Source organism: Lepisosteus platostomus, chromosome 6 (assembly GCF_059453375.1).
Source record: "Lepisosteus platostomus isolate fLepPlt1 chromosome 6, fLepPlt1.hap1, whole genome shotgun sequence".
Classification (NCBI taxonomy): Eukaryota; Metazoa; Chordata; class Actinopteri; order Semionotiformes; family Lepisosteidae; genus Lepisosteus; species Lepisosteus platostomus.
This window is the reverse complement of record NC_142616.1, coordinates 61,313,023-61,338,668: the sequence shown is the minus strand read 5'-3', so window position 1 is coordinate 61,338,668 and position 25,646 is coordinate 61,313,023. Positions and strand designations below refer to the sequence as shown.

Sequence of the window (25,646 nt, the reverse complement as noted above, 5' to 3'; positions counted from 1 at the left end):
TTGCCTGAATAGTTTGCTTGTCTCCTTATCAGTTCACAGTCACTCCCTTGTCATTTAAACCCAAGCAATCAGAATTAAAGAAAGTAGTGTTTCTTTTAAACAAGGAGAAGGAATTTTTTGCTCGAATATTACAGAATTAAATGGATCAAAAATTAAGAAAACCAATACAATTATTAGCTTCACTCCTGAAACACCTGCAATTGTAAAGCACTGAGTTTTAATTAAATACCTACCTTATGACATGAGTTAAACAACTCCGATATCAAATTAAGGGAATTATTGTAATGTGCAAGACCTTATAACACTGAAAATTTGATTTTTGTTGAGGCAACATTGGATTAGTGACATTTCTCAATACTCAAGGTCAAGAAAGCCCAGAAATGTATTTTAAAAGTACAATAAAAATTGTAAAACGTAATAATGCTAGAATTCCCAGATCTTGTAATTGGTAAAGTGGTTTCCTAACCTAGCTGCTTTGCTATTGGAGAAACTCAGTAATGTAAAACGTTTTTTTTTATTAAAAGCTAGCATTATAGAGAACACTGGCAACACATTTCAGAAAGCAAAGCCCGGGGATTGCTCTCCTTTTGGAAAATTGATCCAAATTAAGCATTTTTTTAAACAATATATATTTAAGCTTATTTTATATTGAAATAAAACCTTCTTCCAATACTGTTCTTTCCTCTTTTTAACATTTCCTTTATAGCATGTCCACACTCTTTCTTCCTGCCACAAACACAGGGGACTCCACCAACCTTAGTTCATCCTTCTCATAATAAAACTTTCCTACTTTCCAAAATTCCTTTGTTAAATCTAAAATAAAATAAAAACTAGCTGGATATATTTCTTTAAGCATACCAATTCAACAACAGTGGTATGGAAGACACAAAATCACAAAACGAAAAACAACAGCCCCAAAGGCTCGTGCATTTCACTCTGTCATGACTCAAAGCAAATTTTTATGATGTTAGTAGCCCTTAGGCTTTTGTGTGCTCGAAACGCATCATCACAGGGAGCTTTTGCGAAGAAATTTATATGTAGAGAATTCTTGAGGCAGGAGCAGATCAGAGGGCCTCAAAGACTGTTGTTAACTACAGTATAGATCCAGCTTTCAAAGACATTAGCACACCGCTAAGAAGACACAGAATAAAGCCCATTTCATTCAGAGTATTGATCAAGAATTGGAAAAGCCTCTTCAGCCTCTTATAGCTTGGTTAGGTCATCTAATGAAAGTGGTCCAAATACAGCATCAAGCACATTTGTAAAAGGTACCAGGTGCACTGGATTAAACTAAGACTTGGCAAAAGTATGTCTGGTGGCTAAATTAGTAACAAGTATTTAATTTACGATGGATAAAGATTAGGAAAAAAGGGAGACTTGCCAAAATCCCTTCAATTAAATTAAGCATTTGTCTGTACAGCATTAAAAAATGGCATGTTAAATCATATATGCAGATTATCCCTTATATGACCATTTACTATATCCCTGGCAAAACAATTCGTTTAATAAGAATCAATAAACAGTGTTAATAGAGCAGCCTTTTATTGAAGGTGAAAAACAGGATCAGGTTTTTATACTGTGATATTGGCGCTAAACATAAAAAGTTACAATTAAGAGGCCATTATTCAACCCATCTAGAAACAGCAGTTGTCAATCCACATCTCCAATGCAGAGACAGGTTAAGGAAATGAATTAGGGCACATCAATGCTGTTATTCCACTACTGGCCAAGTGTTAGCTGGAAAAACACACCACTACTCCTGCTCTATTATAAAAAAGCCTTATAAAAAACTATGACATGGTGCATACACATCCAATTCCAGCAGCACAAACAGCATTTCCCAAAATGCTAACTACCAATGCAGATAAAAAGATATAATGCAAATATAATTTGTCTGCTTGTGTAATTTAACCCTAATGTGTGGGTAAGTAATCACAACATCCAGTTAATTTCCAATTTGGATAGTTTGTTTTAAAAAAACCTTAATGGATGTACAGTACAGTATGATTTTATATTTGTAATATAAAAAAATATTCCAATAAATTCTTAACACTGTAGAGAATAACATTGCTATTAAAAGACCACCACTGATTTACAGTGGGAACTTGCCTAGAACATTTTCCACAGAAGACACTATACTGTTTAAAATTTTTGGTTCCCCAGGAAAACTAAGGGAAAAGGTCTTTGTATTTAAATGCCTTTCAAATAACTAGGTTATTATCAGTATTAACACCCACAGAGATATCCACAACGCTGTTCATCAATTTGAAGATGAGTTAATTAAGAGACTCTACTCGGTCTATTGAGAGGCTGTGGTAATTTTGTATTTCAAGCTCTATATCTAACACTCCAAGTTAACCCTTCCATGCAACACAGTCTCAAAAGGGAATAAACAGTCATCTGCGTCCACATTACACAGTTATACGCCTTTTGGAGCAATGTGTAATACTGTATGTACCCAAGCAGAAGATCCAGTATATGGAAATATTTGTGCAAATGCATACATAAAGAAAAATTGTGTCCAAAATAAGATTCATGAATAAACATGCCGAGAGACAAAATTTGCCTTTTCTGCTTACTGTATAACAAGAAAGGTCATCTGGAAATTTGTTGATTAAACAGGACTATTGCAAACAGTCACTGAAGTCATTGTAGAGGAAGGTGAAAACAGGGGTAAAGATATGGAAACCTGGGTGACAGACTTCATTACGAGTATGAAAGTGACATTTCTTGGGGCTCAAACGTCCTCCATTAATTCAACACCCAAATTTCAGACCACAGAATCTGGACATTTGAACGTGCTGCTTTTACCCAATTCGGCTTATACTGTATGGTGCTGCGCACACATATTTAGTCTCCTCGCTAGGTTTGTTATCTCTTTCTAAATCGGTTTCCACCTGGGCCCCCCTAATGTTCACAATCACCACTTGCCAGGATTTTCTGTATCACGCATGTTGCTAATGCTCAAGTCTTTATTCTCTCTTCACTTTCATTCTTTTCACTCTCCTCTTCAATCTCCTGCCGAGTGAACTCCCACCACCATAAACCAATTCGCAAATCTGACCTACTGTTCTTCACTTCCATCCTCCATTTACCTCTTGATCTCTATTCATACCATCACTCTCCAATTCCTCCTCTGCCAAGAGCTGAGGCATCACTTCTGACCACTGTCTCTTTCCTGTTCCCAGACATCCTTCTCTGGCACAATCCAACAGTCACACATTCTGCCCCTTCCATACCAACTATTCCATGCAAGAGAAGGTTCCAGTTCTTCTACTCTTCCCACTGAAAGCATCATAACTCCCTTTTGGCCAGCCTTTCCTGAAAACGATCAATCCTTTATAACCCATTAAGAAGACTGCAGCTCACCTTGTTTTTTCCACATCTTGCTTTACTCATGGTGCCATTACACCAGCCTGTCCACTGGTTCCTTATGACCACGCCTTTGTCAAAACCCCAGGCATCTGTTACCGTTGTCTCACCCAATCTGCCTCTACCTCTGCTCCTCTTATCTCTCCTTATACCCATTCACACATTCTCTGCTCCATCTGTTCCAGACATTCTGTAACTGTACCATTTTCAGGGCCCATTCATTCTTCACCTTAGCTCCTCAGCAGTGGACAGCTGTCCACAATGATCACCAACAGCTACAATAATCAGTTCAAACCAGTCACCACCATTTGGCATTTGTTCAAGAGACATGTGTTGAGACACCACTTGTGATTCTATTCAGCTTTCTATTCTATTCTCTAGTATGTCTTTGATTCTCAAGCTTGTGTTGTGATTTTAGTGCTCCTGTTCAATGTGTACTGTTACTTGAATTTGTTCCTCCAAGTAGCTTTCTTTTGTTCTTTAAACACATGGTCTATAAGCTTAAACTGTATTTAATTTTGTCTAGTGCAATTGTTAGGTGAATGTCATATGTATTGTAAGTCACCCTTGCCAAGGACATTTGCAAATAATAAAGTATAATTGCATTTTCATTCAGACTGGCACTCTGCTGTGATGTTACCTGTTGAACAGTAAACAGACTGCACCTAAGATGCTAATGCAACTAAGTAAGTGTTGTACAACAGCTGTCTTTCATGCAGCAAACTCCACGGTGAAACAGAGTTCTTCAATCAGTGCAAACAGATTTTCATTACCCCCTTGTTTCCAAACTCTGAAAGTAATTTACTGTGCTCTGCTAGACAACTGTTACTGGTGTCTTCTACAAAGCTAGCATACATCTTTGGTTAGCGAGGAGATTACTTATTGATGCTGTCTTTGTACATAAGTACATGGCAAAGAATGAATGTACCGTGGTGTACGATAAGCAAAAGCAGGCAAGTAAAATACTATTTTCAAAATGGACGTTGTTTCTGCAATAAAATTTTATATAAGATAAAAAAGAATCACAGGTTCCAGTAGAAATCAGTCTGCCTGCCATTTTGGTGTAATTTTTCCTAATAGCAGGATGATGGCAGAAAATATCAACAATCTTTCAGGTATCTGCAAAGAGAGAAAATATTAACTTAAATGAAAGTGCTAAAAGAGGCCCCATGTGCCAGCAACTAATGTATACAGGAAATATATTGTAGAGAAAACTTAATAATTAGGCTTTGTGAGAATTTCCCTTTTAAAACTGCAAATGTGCATGGTGCATTACTTTTTAATTTGGAGCTTTCTCTCATTTGGCGTATTAAGTGATATGGATGCAGTGTGTAGGTGTCATTTCATCTAAGTTGAATTATCTAGGCAATAAAAACACAGCCCTTAACAAAGGATAATACATTGCATTAATTACCTTTAATGTGACCACCAGCTATAACAAATCTCATTTCTCAGTTTAATATGAAGAAACACACCTGAGAAAACAGTGATTATAAAGTAAAAACCCGTGCAAATACTTAGGTATTGATTGGATTGGACTTCTCCAAGCATGAAATATTAATACTTTCAGTCTTGGAATTAAGTCTGTAAGTGACCTATAATAGGAGGAAAGGTATAATTAATCTGTATTAATGTCATTAGGAGTTGGAAGAATTATGGATTTTTTCATAAGGTTAATTTGGAAGTGGACATTAATACTAGAAATCTAGCTTTCCATTAATATTAATATGCGTTTCAATAAAGATTTACAAACCTTGAAATCATTTCTGCAAAACAACTCTGCAACAATAATTAAAAATATCAACATAATAGGATGTGGCAGAATTAACGAGAGTTAAGTAAATAAAATATTCGATTGTCAAATGTGATTGAAAACAATGAAGCAAAGTCACAATGCAAAATGAAAAACGTGAAAATAATCCTAATCCTTTGAACAATCAAGATGTTGTTTTGTATCCATACTATGGTGTATGATCATTTTTCCCAAAGGTTACGGATTTGGCAAAAATTAGATACATTTACTGTAATACGACATTCTCAATTTTATCAGTCAATAACAATGCACAAGATATGGTATTAAGTTTGTAGATTAATTTTTAAATTTGCATGATTAAATATGACGCTAACCACTACCACTCTTCCAATGGATGTTGTTAAAGGAGTATAAGTTATTCGGAGTGAAATCAAATTGTGTATGAGACGTTTTCCCCATTAAATACTGTACAACAGGTTTTGAACTGCAATTTCAGAGTAGGTCTATAAAAGTACATATATTTGGCACCATAGCCAGGTTCATTCTTGGTTTAAATATTTTATAAGTTCTTATTACAAGCTCCCTTTCCAGAATGAGAACAGATCACCAGGTCAAGCAAGGTTTTATTCATATACCAGGCTCTGCTCCAGAATGTTTCATGTAACCAATACTTTAATTAGTATCTAACTTTAGTAAGTTATACTTCTCAGATTTGCTTGTCTTAGTCTTGAGAGCAGTCTAAGATAAAATGAAGAAGTTGGTTCTGAAGCACATTTGCCCCTTGAATCAGATGGATCTATGAAAGTAAAATATTAGAGGTACCAATGATATACTATAAAACATTAAGTGATGTTAAAATATTTGTTAAAATGGTCCTTTAAGGAAATTAATACCACAGTTTAAAAAATGCCGTTTGTGACATCTTGCTCTTTTCTTCTTCTGATTTGCACGACACAGTGAGTCACTGGGTTGCCCTTTAAAATTTCTGAACTAATGATGACCAGCTGGACACTTTGAAATGGCAAGTTAATGACTTTTGTTCCCCAAGAGTCAACTGTGAGAAGTAAGAGATTTTAATTTTTTTAGACATTTAGAATGGTTAATTATTTTTGTTACATGCATTTGATTTTGGAATAACCAAAAGCTTACCACTATGAGGCACACTTACTGTACCTTATTGGGAAGTTGTAGACCCATCCATCTTCAAGACTTTGCTCCTTAAACGCTTCCAAAACGTTCATAAAATGCAACCCTAGCCCTGGCTGAAGTCAATGTTGTACGGTATTTTTAGCTCTAGACTTAGTTATCGGTCACCACATATCTTCAAGTGCCCAGGAGGCCGCAGGAGTGTGGTCATTAGAGGCAACAGAGCTCTGGCCTTCACACCTCTAAGAGCAGTTGACCAGAGACAAGACCCAGGCTTGAATCGAAACAACTGCTATCATAGAGCTTTACCTGTGCCGAGGCAGTTGCCTTTACTGGTTGAACCCATAGGGAAGCCCAGTAAAAGCAATGGAATATTTTCCAGTAAAGACGAAAAAAAAAAAATTTAAATGGAAATATATTAATTAATCAATTTGTTCATTAAACACAAAAAGAATGCAAATCTATTCGGGTGAAATATAACAAAAGAACTTGGGATTTGAACTGTCTTTAAACTGTAGATTTCATCCCTAAATCCAGGGGTCACATTGTTCCCCATGGTTGCCGGTGATCCTCCCCCCCAAAAAAACTGACAAGGGCATTCGGTGAGGGCAAAACTGTATCCCTGCAGACTTTAAGTACCACAGATAATAGATATTGACATCAGGATACTCTATAGCCAGCTGCATTGTTCTGGGTTTTTTCAGCTACTGTGAAAGACCAGCCTTAGAAACTACTTTTATTTTGCAACACAATACAAAGCTGAAAAAACTGCTGCTGAAAGTCCCCTCTCTTTGATAGGGGATTTATGCATTTCTATATCAAAAGATCGGTAATAGGTCAACAAACCATAGCCTCATAAGCTTGTGAGGATGTAGAGGAATTTCTGAAAGATTGAACACCCCTGGAAAAACCCTAGCTCCATCCATAACAATACTTAAACCCCAGTAAGAGACTGATGTTGTCTAATTGGCAGGACACTAATGAACAAATCGAATCCATGTGGCAAGAGACAGACAAAGAGAGACATACTATTAATTCATAGGATTAATTTTTTAAGCTCTTCAGTCTTGAGGCAGAAACCAGCAAGAGCACAATGCAAATATCAGAAGGATCTTCCTTGAAAGTGGTCCTAAATCTAGGTCATATATTACTTCTGGAAGGAGGCACTATCCTGGCCCAGAGGGGCAGCTCTCAGGAGACTACATAGGCATTAGCATATGAGGGACATGAAGTATGACTCATTAAAATAAGAACTAGGAAATCTGCTTCCAGGAAAAAATATTTTGTTGCCCTCCTTCTGACTGATGTAAACTACTGCTACCAGCCATTCATCCATTTGCTAACCACTTTATGCAGTACAGGGTCCTGGGAGACACCTGAGCATCAACTAGCAAGCAATAGATTCAAGACGGGATAAACCCTGCATGGGATGCCAGTCCAATACAGAACTACTGCTACTATATAATCTAAGTCAGTGATATTCACTTCTGAATCCGAAGGGCCACAGTCTACCAGGGTTTATAGCTAATTTATGAATCTCAATGAGTAAAGACCTATAAACAGTGGCAATGAAGACCAATGAGGTGAATAATTGATTAAAAAAAGCTATTAAAAGCCAGATAAAAAGATCAATATTAGCTAAGCCTAGAATGGTGTATATAATATTAAGCAGCCCAAACGTTCATGGTGGACATGGAAGCCCTCAGAACTGAATATCAGTAGTCTATGTGTATCAGCACATTCGTCACTTCCAGTAACTGGTGAAAGCATGATGTATAGTACTTTCAATTCTTGAATGTGTGTGACCCATCTCATCCAGAAATGACCAGACTGGCAGACTTTAGTCTATACCGGAAATCATCACAATCTTAACCCTTCCTTCACAGAAGAGGCCATCTTCAACACTTCCTTTAGGCTTAAGGAACTGAGGCTGGAGAATCGCATTGATTTTTCTTCCTTCCACCACATTGTAGTGCTGAGACAGGCAAAAGTGACATAAAAAAAAACTGTGCCTAATGCCCCTGAATGTTAATTTTCTATAAGTTCAACACGTGTCCAACACAACCCTCCTCTATTGGGGAAAGCATTTATCCAGCTCAACCAAACCATTGACCTGAAAAGCTACTTTGTATCTTGTCAGTGCAACCATCTACATCAGTGGTTCCCAGTCCACGGGCTGGCGCCCCCCAAACTGGTGATTTTTGTTCCAGCTGAGCCCTCATTTACACAATCAAAACCTTCACTGATTTACGATTAATTTGAACTGTTCGTTCCGAGCTCTTAAACATGTTGGAACTTTAACTGTTGTATTTCGTAAGTGAAATAAAATCCCAAACTTGTGAAGAGAGGCAAAATGCAAATATTAAAACGAAGCACCTTCTTCGATCAAGTCGGGCTTGTATTATCTATATCAGATAGGATGGAATGAAAACCAGTAGGTGTGTGGGTCACCAGGACTAGGATTAGGAACCACTGCTCTACAGATTGGGGAAACCTCAATATGCCTGTATTTTAGAATAATAAATTAAAAATGGAAATATCAAAGAAAGAAGAAAAAGCTGCCAGTCTCTGTGTTCTTGATCATTTTCATATGTCTCTTTGAATATCTGAAAATTCCACAAATTACCTTCATACTATTAAAGTATCATGAAAGCGTAGTACTGGCAAATAGTTTTCTACTTTTTAAAATACAATGGATGTCTTGATTCTCATTTATTCATGAAGCATGGGGCTCTATATAATGAAAAGTATGTTTACAAGATTTCTCCAACATATCTGGATGTTCGGGATAATCACCTTTTAAACTTTACAAAACGATGTATGTTTTGAAGTAGTCTTAAATCAAGTAAGAAAATGCATCATCAGAAATAGATTGGAAATTTACACTTAGCAATGTTTTTTTGTCTTAAAATTAGATTAAGATTTGCTGCCTTTCATCACAATAGTTTCTTCTTGGGAATAGCTGATTAGCTTATGCATCGCTCACTAGTTTTTCTTCTCCAAAATTTCTTTTTCTGACATCGCACTATACTGTTGGTGTCAAGCAAGCTAAGAAAAACTAGGTTATTGCAGTATAACTATAGTTCAGTTTGCTAACATGATGGTTTGCTAAAAGAGCTTGATTCAGTTTTTCTTAAAACCCACCAAAGTAAAATTACATAAATGCAATACTGAATAACTTTTGACTACACTACATACTTTGTATTATAAATTCACTGAATGTACAGTAGCACCTGTCCATCTGTGTATCATCCAAATTCTCTGTATTGAGCAAATAAAGGAAGAATAGATCAGAGAAGCAAAGATTCTCACTCACCTCCCTCCACTCCTTGGTCCCAATTCCCTGCACATATAGCACAACCACTACAAAGAGAAAATGAGAAATATTGCTGGTGTTATTACAGGGAGATGATGAACCATTATTTCCCAAATGTTTTGTACAATATAAGACACTCAGTCATATTATTAATAAAGGGTCAAATTACCCACTACACAAAAAAAAAACCTTCATGGAAGATGCTGAAAAAATCTTAAAAGCTAGCATTTTAACACATAGAATACCTTACTTTTAAAATTAACATTTATTCTTGAATGGCTATTTTTAACACTTATACCTGTTGAAGTAGATAAGACTTATTTCCCCCTCCATATGTTTTAAATAATGGTAAAAAACACTCAACGGTTCAGCTGACTTTATCAAGTTTAACGCCGTATTATTTTTACAGGTATAAAAGGCACAGTTTGTTGCTTTCTTTTTAAAATTGGTTCATTTCCAGAAAAAAAAAGTGTTGCCCTATGAAGACTCCAACGTCAGCTCCAACAAACCCTTTTTAACAAAGTCATGCTAGTGTAAGGGTTTTGATTTTTCTTCACAAAACACTCGTCTTTTGTTTGCTCAGATTTTGCTCAAGAAAAATTACTTTAAAGTGACCTTGGGAGGTCAGACTCCATCCAATAAAGTCTGGTTATTATACAACCTTCAATACAAAAAGTGAGGATAGTTTTAAAATGTATTGCACGGCTAAATCTGATAAAGATTTCAGACATACAGTACGTCTAAGTTTAACGCAGCATAAAGGAAAATTTTGTTAAACTGATATTGACTTCAGCAGTTAAAGACATACAGTTGTAACTACAGTAGTACTACTCAATGTGGAATTCAGCAGTATTGCTAGCTTTTAATTATAATATGCAGATCTGCTGACAATTACTAGTAATTTTGAGTGTAAAACCACATTAAGGCAAAACGTTATTTTTACCCAAAATGTATCTTTAGGTTTTTTCCCCCCACATCTATGGCTATGTAATTGCTTTGTTTACCTGCCTGGTGAACAAGCTGTGTGAAACACCAACTGCACAAAAATAATAATTAATTAGCCCTTTCATTGTAGTACTAGCAATCAAATACTGTACTTTGAATAGTTGTGAAGAAAGCCTCTGAGGGGGTATATTTAGTTCATGTCTGGAATTAAGGACAGCCCTTGAAGATGCAAGAGCAGGGCATAAATCAGCTTCATTCTGAAGTCTCCTTGTGCCATCAAGGTCAAAATTTCCTCATTAAGTGCATAACCTTACTGTTACTGCAAGGCATCTCTGCTATGTGACTGGCATCACCCACACGATGTGGGATCTAAAATCACAATAAGGAAATAACCCCATCAAGTCCCATAAACATGCCTCTGCCGATATACTTGCTGATGCGTGAAGCACACAAGGACATTGTTCATCTCTGCACAAAGAAAAGTGGGGAAAATAAATAAATCAGTGATCGCTTAGGAAATTACTGCTGTGTCTTTAAGCTCATGGCAGACAGATTGCATACTTTATAGAAAGTGACTGCTGCAAAGGCTCCAGTACAGAAGATCCTCTACCTTTAAATGAGATGATGGCTATGTTCCATTAAAAACTCCCTGAAGTAACTGCAATGTCTTCAACGGGGGGGTCTTCAACGGGGTGACTTAATGAATTGCATTCCCCATGGTGGACAACAAAAACCTCAAATTGAAAATTCCAACCAATTCAGCCTTTATTTTCAAGCTGATTTAAACAGAGAATTTGACCTGTGTGAGATCTGGAGATAGAAGACACAGTACCAGTTGTATGACATTAATGAATAGATTTAAGGTCTCTTTAAAACAAAGGTGTCTTTAATGTTGGCTATTCCTGGGAATTTTCATCGATGCCCAGATAAGCTGGAGGTAACCTGTGTATCATCTAAGTCAATTTCAAGAGACCAAACTATTCGATTTCCCGAGATTTTCAGCTGCAGGAAGGCCTCAAGGGAATACAATCTCCCAATTTTAGAACTAAACCAAAAGTTTTTTAGAATACTTAAATTTTAGACTTTTTATTTAAAAAATCAGTTCATTTTTGTCCCTGTTTTTCAGTTTCTTTTGCTTGTAACAAACATCCTCTTTCTAATGAAAGGTCTACTCAGCATTTTAGAAAATGGTTTATGGGTGTTATAATATTTATCTTAAGGGAACATTCGTGTATTGGTAAAAGGAGGCTTGCAATATAGAAGGAATGCAATTTACAAGGAAATGTGAAAATCGGGTAAATTCATAGTTGCTCCAAAACCCCCAAAATACTTTTATTCACTTTCTGAAAAGATCTTACAATCACCAGATGATTGGCATGTTACGCTCAGATTTCTTTTCACATTGGTATGTTAAAAGCAGCTTTTACGATATTAAAGATGAAAAAAAATCACAGTAATTGGACGGTAGAACCTGGTAACTGTTAGAGAGAGCTATTAAGAAAAGTCAGGTGGATAGGAGTAATTTGATCTTTCAGCCGAAACAGATTATTGGAAGAAAATACAGAAGCAGAGTCCTTTATAAATGGAGACCACGTGCAGTACAGCATCAGAGACAGGTGGTTTTTCTACAATTTATTTTTGGAAGAGTAACAAGCTTTCACTCTTGTCTATGGCCTGTGTGACAGATCTGATGAACAGGTTGCTTTTGAATGTGAACTCTCAGATAAAAGGCCGTGCTTGAATAGAGCATTCTCCTTTAAAGTTAATTCCTGACTTTTGATGTCTGGAACACCAGCTTCCAGGTCATTATCTATTTCAGAAAACCTGACGCTAATCTGTTTGATTTTGCAGTACTCCAATATATCAGTCATGGATCTCTCTTTAGAGGATAGCAAGACTTAAAATTCACGAAGGGACACACTTGACAGCGGTCAAAGCTCACCAGCATCTACTGAGCATTTTGCAAAGAAAATGGTTCATCACACTACTGCCTGACTTTCTAAATGTCACGTCTGTTCACTGTAAAATAGGCTAACTTTAAAATTAAATTAAATTTCCTAAAGGTTTCAGCTTAAAGCCAAGGTTGACTATGATATGACCTGATATACACTAGGAAGAGAACCCAACAGATGGAAATTGAAGGGAGGGTGATCTTAATATTGTTGCACTTTTTTATGCATCACATCCAGTCATGATAACATTAATCAACTTAAAGCTGTGATACTAATAGTAGTGTGCAGGTCTCAGTGTTTGAGATACATTAAAGCAAATAGTGTAAAAATTGAATTTTCTAGACTAAAAATGATAAGTTAACTACTAAAACTCAAAAGCAAGTTTTGAAAAACAATTTGGTCAAGAAAACAATTTACAATCCATTTTAAAATATGAGCATCTTCAATGTGATTGAACAAGTAAAAGGTTATCTATTTACCTGAAAAAAAAAAAATGACATTTAGAGAAGGGGCTCAAATTAGAATCCTAAAAGGTTTCCTGAACAACTTGTAACTTCATTTCAATTATGTTTCCAAACGAAAATAACTTGTAAACCAAACCATTAAGTATCAAATGATAAACAATTAAATACAGAAATCGTTTCACTTCACAAAAATATTTTAATTATTAATAGAAAATATACCTTACTAAGAAATGTAATCTGCTTCTGTGTTCATATTCCACATGACTTGTTGATATTGTATTTCGCAAACAAATGCATATTTCTCAGATATACTGTAATAGCTCACAAGGGCAACCAACAGTATCAATAACTATCTTTGCATTATAACCAAAGGTGGTACTAACTGTGACAGCTTTACCAAATCATTTACAGAACAATTCACAACTCTACCAACTACTCCTGACTTGAGAACTTCAAATGAAGCTATAATGCTAAAATACAGCACCATTCTCTAAAGCTTATATTTGAACTGAGTTTTCCCTTATGTTTCAAATTGTACCCTGCATTACACTATGCCTCCTGCTGTACACAAACATAATTCCTTAACCAATTACCCAATATTTAACTTCACTGCTGATGCAAGATTTTTTGAAAGACACATCAATAGTATAAATTAATGATGGAAATCCTTCCAAAAAAACACTTCCCTGTGCTTTTGGTCTGAACATACAGGTAAAAGAATGCAGAAACAACTTTAAATACAGGTTCCCAATCAGCTTTCTCAATATGAGTCCTGACCTCTGCACATTTTTTGGATATTGTGTTTAAGATGTAAAAATGTAAGTATTTCACCTATCATTTTATTTTATTTTGATATCATTTGGCTATCCCTTCTTAAACAATTTGATTTCTTAGTATACAGCTTTCTAATAGAGGCAAGTTTAAAAACTCAATATTCATATTATGATTTATAGTAAATAATGATAGTAGAAATATATATTGCCCTAGGAAGAAACTGGGGGATTTCAGTTACATAGATCCTTGTAATCAAATACTACTACACTAACCCAGCTTAATATATTATTAATTAAAATATACAGTTGCAAACATAAAATAGGGGAACAGGGACCGTAAGAAAAATAAAAGTAGTCCAAACCACCACAGCTAATATATTTAAGTTAATATGTAATTAAGGAATAAAGAGAGTTGCATACAATCTATTTGAAACATTTTAAAATTAAATTGTGGGTGTTGAATCATTTCCCTTATAATAATAAACTTGAACAAATACATATTTTCAAGGTATTTAATTTAAGATTTGTAAGACGTATTCAATGGAGCAATTTTAGATTAAGAATCAGACTCCCTATTTTGCTAACTATAGAGACACACTTGGTAAATTTGTCAGGGACAAGAAATGATTCTGGGTAGTCATCACCCCGAGAGCATATGAGCAGTCAGTTAGAAACAGATCAAACATATTAATAGGCACAGTACATCTGAATGCAAACAGGTATGTAATCTGTCATGCAAGTACATTGTAAACACCACACAGACAGCTGGAAAACTGTCTAAGGGACCCATTCACATTGACTAATAAATCAAGGTCTCAAGCTGCACATTGTAGAAAACAGAATAGAAAGCCAAAAATTGTGATTATATAGAAAGAAATGCTGAAATCAAGGAGAGGTAAGGCTAAAAGCATATAGCCATATCCTAGATGAACTTTCTATCCTGGAAGGAATCCAAAAGGACTGTAAACTTAATGAGGTCATTCGGCCCATTTACTTCATGTGGTTGACAGTAGGTAATGGATCCAAGGATCTGATCCAGCTGTTTTTTTGAAAGGAGAAGGAGTATTAGCTTTGACAACATGGTTTGATAGCTTTGATAGCAGGCTCCCACAAAAGTGCCATTTTAAATAAACTCGCCTTCGTTTCTACTTGTCCTTTCGTAAAATAAAAAATGTGTCAGTTTGATGCAGTACATGACCTTGGGCTTACAGTATTTCTATTTTCAAGGGTTTTCTGGAAGATTGCCACGGGATACTATCTGTACTCTCAGTTAAGTATTTTATCCCATGGAATCTAACAAGGAAATGTAAGAACCAATTTACTCATGACCTGAGCAAACCTCTGTAACAAAGAATTGTAATAATAGTCTTAGATCTGACAGCCCAGCAACCAAATTAATGAAGGAAACCTTTATACATAAAGGCACTGACATTTAACCCCTACTCTTTAAAAATATGCATTACATACCAGGATCAGACTTGGAGAATGTGTCCATATCCAGAAGGTTCCTATGGAAACAAGACAGAAAAAAGGAAGTTAAAAAGAGAAATCTGTGTTAGACCAGCCAGCAATAAAAACCTGCCTTTCTGATGATTAATGAATGCACAGTAAGCAGCACTATTTCATAAAAACCTGTTTTTCGTTCCGTCATTAAATACAGCAACCAATGTCCACATTATCACTACATGTATGTAACAAATCTTATGAGAGGTATCTAAATCTTACAGCAAGAAAGAGTAACACAAGTAATACAAGTTACAAGCTTGTTAAATAAGACAAAACCACATGTAGAACAGGAATTCGTTTGCAATACCTCAGCTAACATCATTGATGTCCTGTGAAGGATATAATCCTGCCTTACCCATACCTGGAATTCTAAATAGGAATTAACAAAGAACCAATCTTGCCTTCTAATGATGGGTAGCGGAGGGGGGTTTGTCCTAATATTAGTACAGATGTTGGTGCGGCAAGAAAAATATATTTCACAATGTAAGAGGGCCATGACAACAGCACTTGATCTGGCGTTTTTCACCTTTAACAGAGGGTCCAGTCAGTGAGGCACAAACAAGTGTGCAGGAACAAAAAGTTACACCACGTAATCAAGTCCGGTCCTTTAATTGTTGTTAATTATCTAATCTTGCACAGGTGGCCATTTGAGAGCAGCCAATACAGACATGATTCAATCCTTCCCGTTTTAATCACGTCCCTGGAAATAAGCTTTTGAGAAAGCTGAATGCAAGCAAATTGCATCACAGAAGCCAATGCTACCATAAACACAAAGTAAACAGTGTTGCAGCTTCAGAAACGCTCAATAAAGCAATATTTCTGAGATGAGTTCAAGTAAAAAAAAAAACATTCACCAGGGAGTAGAATAATCCAGGACATGTTTCTTTCAACACTTAATGGTATTGAACAACAAAAGGTGTATATACAGTAGAAGGCATGTGCTTCCCGCTTTTGCAAGATTTTATGGCATGGGTAATTAGGTTATCGCATCAAACATTATGCAGTTCCAGATGTAATAACTGTGCCTAATGTATATTCAATGATGCACATTTTAGTAAATTGGAGATTCTTATCTATGTTTATCTTAAAGACTGCATAGTTCTATGTTCAAATACATCTATCTCTGAGTGCGAATCTAACTGAGGACCAAGAATTATTCCAGTTCCAGATGTAGATGCCCTTAAAGAAATATGAAAGAATGTCTTGCAAACTGCTTACATTGATGTTCTCCTGGTGAAAGAAGTGACACTTAAGGAAAATATCTAAATAAATGTATCCCAAAAACAGAATTAGATTTCATTATTTCCAGGAAGAAACAATAAAGGTGAAGTAAAAAAAAAAGTATGGTTAAGCACAGTAAATATCTCACCGGGACCAACATTTTACAAAACTGCAGAGCAATGTCTTGTGCTTTCTTTTTAAAAACAGGACAACCTTCATCTATTGATTTCTAGGCCTGACATAATGACAAAAACATGAAGATTTAGTAGAATTTCGAAGAAGGGCAACTCGTTTCTTTTCCCAGGTGAGAAGAAGTACACATTAAGTTTTATTGAGAGAATGAAAATGTAAAATCTTTTGAGCCTTAATTATTGATTGAACAAGCCACAGCCTTCGCTGGTCAGCTTGGAACTGCTCTCAGTCGTAGAACCTCGAACACCTAAAAAGAAACAATAAACCCTGCTGGATCATGTCTGTCCAGGACTCAAGTTATCCAACCATGCATTAAGCAATTTTCAGTATAATAGATATCAAGCACTAATTTGAGGCTATGTAGTAAATTTGCATTACATATTTACTGCATTCCATATTCTGGCATCCTCACATCCCATTAATCCTTGAAATCCGTTTATAAACACCTTTACAACGCATCAGTGGTGCTCTTTACATCACCCAGTCAAGTAAAAATATTTGAAATTGAATTTTACCAATCACAGCTGCTAATGGTCATTTGAAACCCTCAATACCGATTCTCAATATTCTCTCCAAATATCTTTTAATAACAGTCTGCTAGCTCCGACCAATGAAATGAAGCTGTACTGCAGGTGCTCGGCCAACCATATCAGTCAATATAAATAGTTTTAAAAAGCATGGAACACCTTTTGGTATAAACATATTATGCAGTTTTACAGTAACAAATAATTAAACCTTTAAACCTGATTCACTATTTTTTCCCCAATTTGTGTGGAAGTTAGTTAAATACCTCGATTTTAGAAGAGCAGATGTAAGACGAGTTCATACTGTATAACCACACACTAAAAAGTTTATTTTTTTTCTGTGATCTTAATGCATGACTATATAAATATATTTAAAATGGAATTTGTTCCTCTGTATGAATCAATGGGACATCTGGCCTGGCATGGTTCTAGAAAACAAAATCACTGTGAATAATCTGGAAGACAGACCTTTCTGGAAGTCCAGCTTTCATATGCTTTAAAGTAAATTTCACAGTACAGCTGCCGATGAAAAGGTTCATCTTATCCCTAAAAGAACAGTTTCCTCTGAGCTAAACACACATAACAGCAACACACTTACTAGACTCTTTTGGCATCTGTAATAAAAAATCTGATTACTTTTTGAAGACCGCAGTTGAATTACCAGCAGCAGAATTGGAACCACTGTACTAATAAAGCTAGGCATGTAGAAACTGATGATGACGCTGCCATGAATTGGTTTCAGACTGTGAAAACATTAATTAAACCACAGCTTATTACTCCCCACAGGATTTTCCTTTTTAATCACTCTTCTGCATTGGGCATAGGATCACTACCTATGCCAAACATGCCACAGAATTTATATTTAATCCCTTCAAGCAATGTTGTGCTGCTGCTCTACATTTAACACACGGTTGCTTCTAATTCAGCAATATCTTTAGTTGTTCAAGCATAATAAAGATCAGGTCTCATTTTCATAGTTGCTGTTTAAATCTACAACTTGTTCATTGTTTCCTGTACTAATTAATGATCATGTAATGCTTGGACCTATACTTCCATCAGGGTATTCATTTGTGTGACAGATCCCCACTGTCGATTGTGTGATGGCCAGACTTGATGTTCAGAGGCCTGAAATGCTTGGTCTTCCAGTGTTAGGGGACTGTTTGACCCAGATCTGTCAATTTTACCACTTCCTTTTAAAGTCAGCTCTTGCAATTCAGGAAGAAGGCAGAGTCACAATGGTCTGTAAATGTAATTTTCCCAACATTAAGACCTACAATGGACTTAGTGGCTTATACTGTTGCTACAGTAAATAAGAAAGAAATAAAAACCTAGCTGGGCGCATAACTGACACCATTGTCTACTTGTCACTGATAAAAAGACAAAATGCCAAAAATAAAATTTCTCAGAAGTGATAGTTACCGTGAACTGCAGTAGTTAAGCGATGATATTGACCGTGCTCACTCATCATCACAATCCATTTGTGTCTGATCAAGCTGCCATCTAAAAATGATGTCCAGGTCAGAATGAAAATTGATTTAAGTTTCAAAACGAGTAATAACCACCTCTGCCACGTCCAAAACGTATTGTACTACATTGACAGGATTGATACTCAACTCTAAATTCTGCATGAAATCACATGTTTCACACAAACACTTATGTTTTTCACTATGAGCTAAAAAAAAAACAGGACAAAACATCATCAATAAGAAAAATGTCAAGAATAAAAGATGGTATTCATTTTGTTCTGTTCAAAAAGAAAAGTATTTTTTATAAAAGGTTTAATTGAGAAAAAGATTTCCCCCTAATGAGGCATCTTTATTATACATCTAAAACAGGACCTCATCTATTAATCTATTAATCTATTAATATAGAGCGTAATTAAACTAATCTTTCATTATACGACACATTTCCTGTCTGAAAGTGTTCTGTGCTATGCAAATTCCACTCCTAACGATTTTCTTGGAGGCTTCCTTCCTCATCCGAAGGAATGTTGGAATATTACAGTCTTACATCTGTTTCAATTGACTTCGATCAATGAATTGAGCAGCAAGTCTTGTTTATTTTCTCTCTGTGATGACAAGCTACAGAAGGCAATACCCCTGAGAGCTGCTATGCAGCTTGCCTCTCCTTCTGCAGTGTCAGTCTCCACAAATTCTGCTCCTGACCAGAACATTCATTATTCCCCAAAGTGGACCCATTTTAAATCCCATTGGGGACATCTTCAGCAACACCTGCCTCTGTGTGCTACAGTTTGTCATGATTTGTCAGCAGTAAACTGAGCCTGATCTGGCCCACACATAATCTAGAACAATCATATACCATTGGAAGTGGTATTTATTTCCCTGTTGCTGGTACGGCAAACGATCATGATTAAAAGTAATAAAGACTGAAGTGATCTTGCATACTGTGCAGCTCCATACATGCACAAGCTTGCATGTACTGTACAGAGTTGCATGACAAAATCATCAGAAGTAAGGATTTTCAGTTTTCTCTTACAAATTCCATTTTGTGAATGAACATTAAATCAGTTCACAAAGACTTTTTCATGGCACTGCATCTCAGGGTACATATTTGTAGCAGATATAGAATCAAGTTATTCATTTTTGCAAACTCATTATACTGTAAGAAAAAGTCAAAACATTACAAATTTTCAGCCCATCATTCTTTATAATGCTACATTCTGTCTACTCCGATGTAACATCATCCTGAACATAGTGGAAACTGAATGAGTAGTAAATGTGTCCACACCTTTCCCAACTGAGCTGGCTCTTGGTTATTCACTGGCAGAGTACATCTTGCACAATAGAGAAGAAAAAAAGACACTATTAAATTAATAGTGTCTGATTAAGGAACCACCTCCTTAGACCACACAGCCTCATTCAAGGAACACATGACATGTGACAAGTCGTGGCTGTGAAGAGCAAGGACATTAACTGTACCTTTGGTGGTGCTTCAACTGCTCTGGTATCAGCTGCTGGAGAAGCAGTGTACCACTGATGATTCAGGTGCCTATATGCAGACCCATGCATGGTCACCTACAGTATGGTTTGAATGAGATGCAACATTTGCCTTTCCATGATGAGGCAAAAGGTATTCTTCATTAATATGAAAACCATTAAACTAAAATGCCTAATTTTTGCTTCAATTTAGAGATCATGATTATCTTAAAATGGCTGAGGTTTTAGTAGAAGATTGCCAAAACAATGCTTATGCATAAAGAAGTGAAAATACTGAGGAGAAAAACAATTAACACTATACTACATGTTATGAATTTTGCACAGCAGTGTATATCTGCACCTAAAATGGTAAATAAAAGTCATTGTCATTGGATGAGTTTATTAACATAGTGGTAATAAAAACTAAAAACTGTATTAATTAGATTTCTTTATACATGTAACACTGGAAATGAAACACAACAAATAAACACACTAAATAAAGATTACTAATAATCGCCAACAGGAATTTTTAAGATGCTAAAACAGAGCCCTTTATTTAAATGTACCAGCATCAAGGGTAGTTTGCAACAACCTCCAAGTCACAACAGGTTTTTAAAAGATTTTTTTCTAACACAGGACATGATAGAAGAGATGCACCACTAAGTAAAATAAGTTCCTCACCTTCCTTGTGTACAGTATGACAGCAAGTGTGCGTTTCTTAATGTTTAGTGTTTAATGTTATTCTAATCATCTGTTTAAGGAAATCAAGCTTATTGTTGGAAAATGTGAGCCTTGTCTGGGATGAATTTGGCAACTGTCTGGCTTGTCAAATACATGTCTGATTATGGGTAGTCATGCGATGGATCCACAAAGACCTGCTTCAGCGGCACCTGTGGCCTAAATGCATTGATCTGCTTGTTGGTATCTTAGCAATCAATTCAAACTTGAAAATAAATCTATGGTTTTCATGGCTTTCATTACACTAATTGGGCATTTACTAATTACAAATTTGTAAAAGCATCCTTGAGATACTATGGTTTAAATATTACTGTATATTATTAATAATTTTATTTGAATGCTGTTCCATACAACACCAATAGCTTTATTATAAAAGCTTATGATAATGCCGATATTCCCCAAAGGGGCATGAATGTCAAGCAACTGAAAGTAAAAACTTCAAATTGCCAAAATGCAAAGTTCAATGCAGGACGGTACTATATTAATTTTATGTAACTCATTATAAACCTCTCCTGTCCATGAATATTAGTCAAGATACAGGTTGACTTTTCCCTTTTTATGATGCAATTCAAAATTTCACATATGGCTGAAAAACAAGTGGAAAAAAAAAAACTGAATATAAGGATTTCATTCATTGCACCCAAGTTGTTCTGATCACAGAAAACCGGGTCCTGTCCTGGAATCATAAGGCACAAGGCTGGAGTGAGAGCACATGACTGCTCTCAAACTGGATGGGATGCCAGCCTACTGCAGGGCCACAGACACGAACAATTTAGAATAACCAATCAAAACCTTGCCTACTGTACATGGCTCTGGGAAATTGGAGCAAACCAGAGCTCAAGAAAAACCCAATGAGAACAAGGAACAATATGTGAACTCCACACAGACAGATGTCCAAACACAGAGCACTAGAGATGTGCGACAGCAGCACTAACTGTCTAGCCACTGTGTTGCTATTTGTTAGCTATCGAATACAAAAACACAACAAATAGCGTGTAATATGATGTAGATATACCAACATTTAAAAAATAACTTCACAATATAAAAAATTATAGACTTTTTTCAGATTCCAACATCACACGTGGTACCTTTAATACCGTGGAAGTTAATGGGTAGTTTTCCAAAACCTTAAAAGAGCAATTCAGATCGGTGTACTTATTTAACTGGTCTATTCCATCTTGGCTTTTGGCATTTGCATTAAAAGTAATGATACAAAAAGAACCAGTGATGCAAGAAGCTAGATGATTAATGAAATGGTTAAAGAATTTTATGGAATTGGTTGCAGATCTTCAAATAAGGATAGGTTAGACTAACCCTCCAGTCATAGCTTCTTTGAAGAAGATAAAGAAAAAGAACAATTTAAAATGTGATGGAAAGATGTGAATATAGGAAGCAACTAACTAGGAACAATCTGTATACTGTACATACTGTGCATGAAACAGTCAACAGCAGTATCTAATCCACAGCACTGTTTGAGTTGCATTAACAATTCTTTTTGCTCGCAAATAACCTTATCTTGTTTCAAAAAAAAAAAAGCCACATTGCATAAGCCTATAAAACTGAGACCAATGGCCCATTTGTCTAACGTACTCCACATTCAGACCGAAATACTGTTCGGATCCTTCCTTTCTCATTCCCTCAAAACCTGAAAGGTGAAGAGCTTCCTGGAATGCTTTATAACAAAACTGCTTCCACACACACCCACTGATAAAAATCAAGCATACTGTACAGGAGAAAAGACAAAAATTATTGGTTGGTTCGACAATAAGTCAACCGACTCAAAAAAGGTAGCTACAAAGATGTGAAAATAGCAAAGTTATATTTCAATATTAACAGGGAACAGAGTCAAATCTGATAAGTGATCACCTATAAATGTAATTTAAAAAAAAATAATTTACCATGGTATACAACACACACTGATGATGAAATTAGAAATGCCACATATTCTTTAACACAGTTTAATCACTTTTATTAGACTTATTCTCGTGCTTGATAGATATTGTATTGCAACAGTAATGTTATTTTTTTATGATAGGTATTGCTTAATAACCTAAAGTGCTTTAAAATTAAAGACTACAAACTATATTGAGTATACTGAACTATTTTGAATGCACAATTAAAAAGCAAAGCTATTTCAGTTTTCTGCAATAAACTGACATTCCTTAGATCCTACTGGCAAATAAGTTTTTTCCACAAGATAACATATTAGACAATAACAAAATAGACACTAATTACAGTTGCACTGCAGGTTTTGTGGGTTCATTTTGCTAATAAAGCAGAAAAAAAGAGCATTTAGTTTTAGTTTAACATCACCTATTAAACAAATTTCTCTGTTTGCTAATCTAAATGCACACTCTCTATAGGTACACCACAGGATTGTTTCTTTCCATAAATAACAAGGTTGATGGTACAGTACATCACATTACAACAACCTGCAATGCCTAATTTGCAAGTACAACTGCCCAGGCAGAACACAGTTAATGTCTACTTAACTAAAATCAGGTTTTGTCATTCTCTTCCAGAAAACACAATTCACCTGACTAATTTTTAAAACTGAATTTTGTTACCTGACAAATTCCTGCTTTTAAACTTTTAATAATCACCCTTACCCTATTGAGAGAAAATCAACCCAAATGACTGGAACTAAGCCACAAGCCACTGGGTGCAGAACTCTCCAAAGATATTCTAGACTTGAAATGTAGGACCCAACCCAAATGACTAGCAGGTGAGTGCATTTTATGTTATTCATACGCTCCAATGGTACTTATACGCTCGGACCTACACACGCAAAAGCAGTATTCCAAGTGTCGATACGGAATAGCTGCTTATGACGGCTAAGCTTAACTATTAAATTGCGGAAAGGTGTTTATTGTTGACCACATTTAACAGAACATGAAAAAACACGCTTTTATTACACATCCACCACGCATGCTTTCGCAGTATGTGGGGTGCATCCAACGTACTGTAGTTACTTAACGTCTTTTCACTTGTAGCGTCTTTCCCATTTCACCCTTGTTTTGAATGCCTCAATCGCCTTTATCGCAACACGGTTTGCAACTTAAAAAAAAGATTAAATGTTTGAAGTTCGGCAGCCTGCTGCGATTCTTTTAAATGTATTTTTATTTCTAGCAGTTGGAACGTGTCAGTGCTGATATGTGATATTTCTTAACATAACAAATCATGCGCGCTTACCTGCACGAAACGGTGATTTCAATTTTAGTTGCAGGAACGCTGGAGTGAAGAGGATCGAAGTCTCCAATTGACGCCATTCTCAGCCTTCTTAATTAATCTAAATTACAACAGTTTTATCGTCTTTCTATCAAAAGGGAAGAAGACGCGCAGGACTCTGATCCTCACGTTTTCATAGAAGGCTTGTGACCGAGTACTTAATAAGTATCAGCTGAAAGGTTCCATATATGAAGACTAACTCAATGTGCTTTCATTCTTTTTCATTGCTAGTGGATATGAAGTCTGTGCAGCGCTCCAGTTCTGATGAATTCTTTGTCATGCATTTTTTTAACTGTCGGCAGGTGGAGGCAGCAGCAAATGAAAAATTCTAAAAAGAGGCTAGGCATTGGATGCCGAGTGTTGAATGCTGAAGTTTTATTGTGCCCGTCAGATCCGAGTGCCGTGACAACCGAAAAAACACCTGTCCACACTTCCAATTAATATAAGATTCGTTTCGGACAAGCGAAGAGAATAAAGAATTCTCTGTTGTATAATCTTAATCAAAGGCTGTTCTGTGTTCATTAATGTTCGTGATATAACTGCTTCCTTTAATCATTACTGCTGGGGGGGAAAAGGCTGGTGACTCTGTATCCCTTACAGCCATTCTACTGAAATGAGCATTATATAACTACCTAATACACGTTTCTTTATGCATGGGAAAGGCATGTGCATTAATTAAGAGGGGGTTAATTAAAATGCAGTTTTGGCATATCATTTGCTCTTAAAAAATAGTTTTCTATCATTAATCTAATGCTGTACAGCTTATGCTGTAATAGCGGTGAGAGAGTACACAAATAATAGATTTTACTGTTCTTAAAAAGGAAAACAGAGTTTCACACGAGAAACTCACTTCAGATGGGTTTTTTTTATTTTAAAACGAGAGGTAGACTTCGTCTACAAGACGTCCAGAGATCCTTCCCTTGTTATAAAGATAAAACGACACATTTAAATGCTTTTTTTGCGCCAGCTGACCGATGAGCGATTTACTGTAGCTGAGACGAGTTGGTCTTAGAACATTCTAAGATGTCTAGAAGTTTTTAAAGCGTATTCTGTGTGCAATAGTGCTGTTTGTACGGGAATACTTAGTTTAAAGAGACGTTTCACTCACTGGTATAAATGTTCACAACGCGTGAGTCTAGGAACGTTTGTAAAATTCCTTGATTGTGGTGAGTGCGCACTGGATGTGGAAAGTTTCAATAACCCACATTCTGGGCATAATAACCCACGAGTTTATATATGTATAACAAATACTCGTACCGAGCAAAATAAGAGCGAAAACAATCTTGTGCGTTATAGCATATTTTGTCTTTCTTGATTAAATGTAGCGATGCGTTTACACGTTGTGTGGACGACAACCTGGAAAGCCAGTTCATATTGCATTATTTGCACAAGACATTCCCACAGCCGACAACCAACTGATAAGAAAGTGATCATGCTGGCAACAAAATGGGTGGGGAAAGTAAAACAAAATAATATGTAAGAAATAGCTGTTTTCTGTCGATTGTATGGAGGTACAATATGAGTCCAGGAATATTAACTATTACTAATCTTGCTGAAGTAGTTTCTCATAACATTTGTTG

At 35.9% G+C, this 25,646-nt stretch overlaps 1 protein-coding gene across 1 annotated transcript in view; it reads right to left on the bottom strand.

Annotated features, from left to right (window-relative positions):
- cpne9 (copine family member IX) overlaps positions 1-24,583 on the bottom strand; it is a 126,050-nt gene extending 101,467 nt beyond the window's left edge. Inside the window, exons 1-3 of the mRNA XM_088636740.1 lie at positions 24,031-24,583; positions 15,189-15,229; positions 9,588-9,634 (exon numbers count right to left, since the gene is read on the bottom strand). Coding sequence (XP_088492866.1) covers positions 9,588-9,634; positions 15,189-15,229; positions 24,031-24,107 — 165 coding nt within the window. The 5' untranslated portion in view covers positions 24,108-24,583. The remainder of the gene's footprint in view (positions 1-9,587; positions 9,635-15,188; positions 15,230-24,030) is intronic.
- Between the last annotated feature and the right edge of the window lie 1,063 nt (positions 24,584-25,646).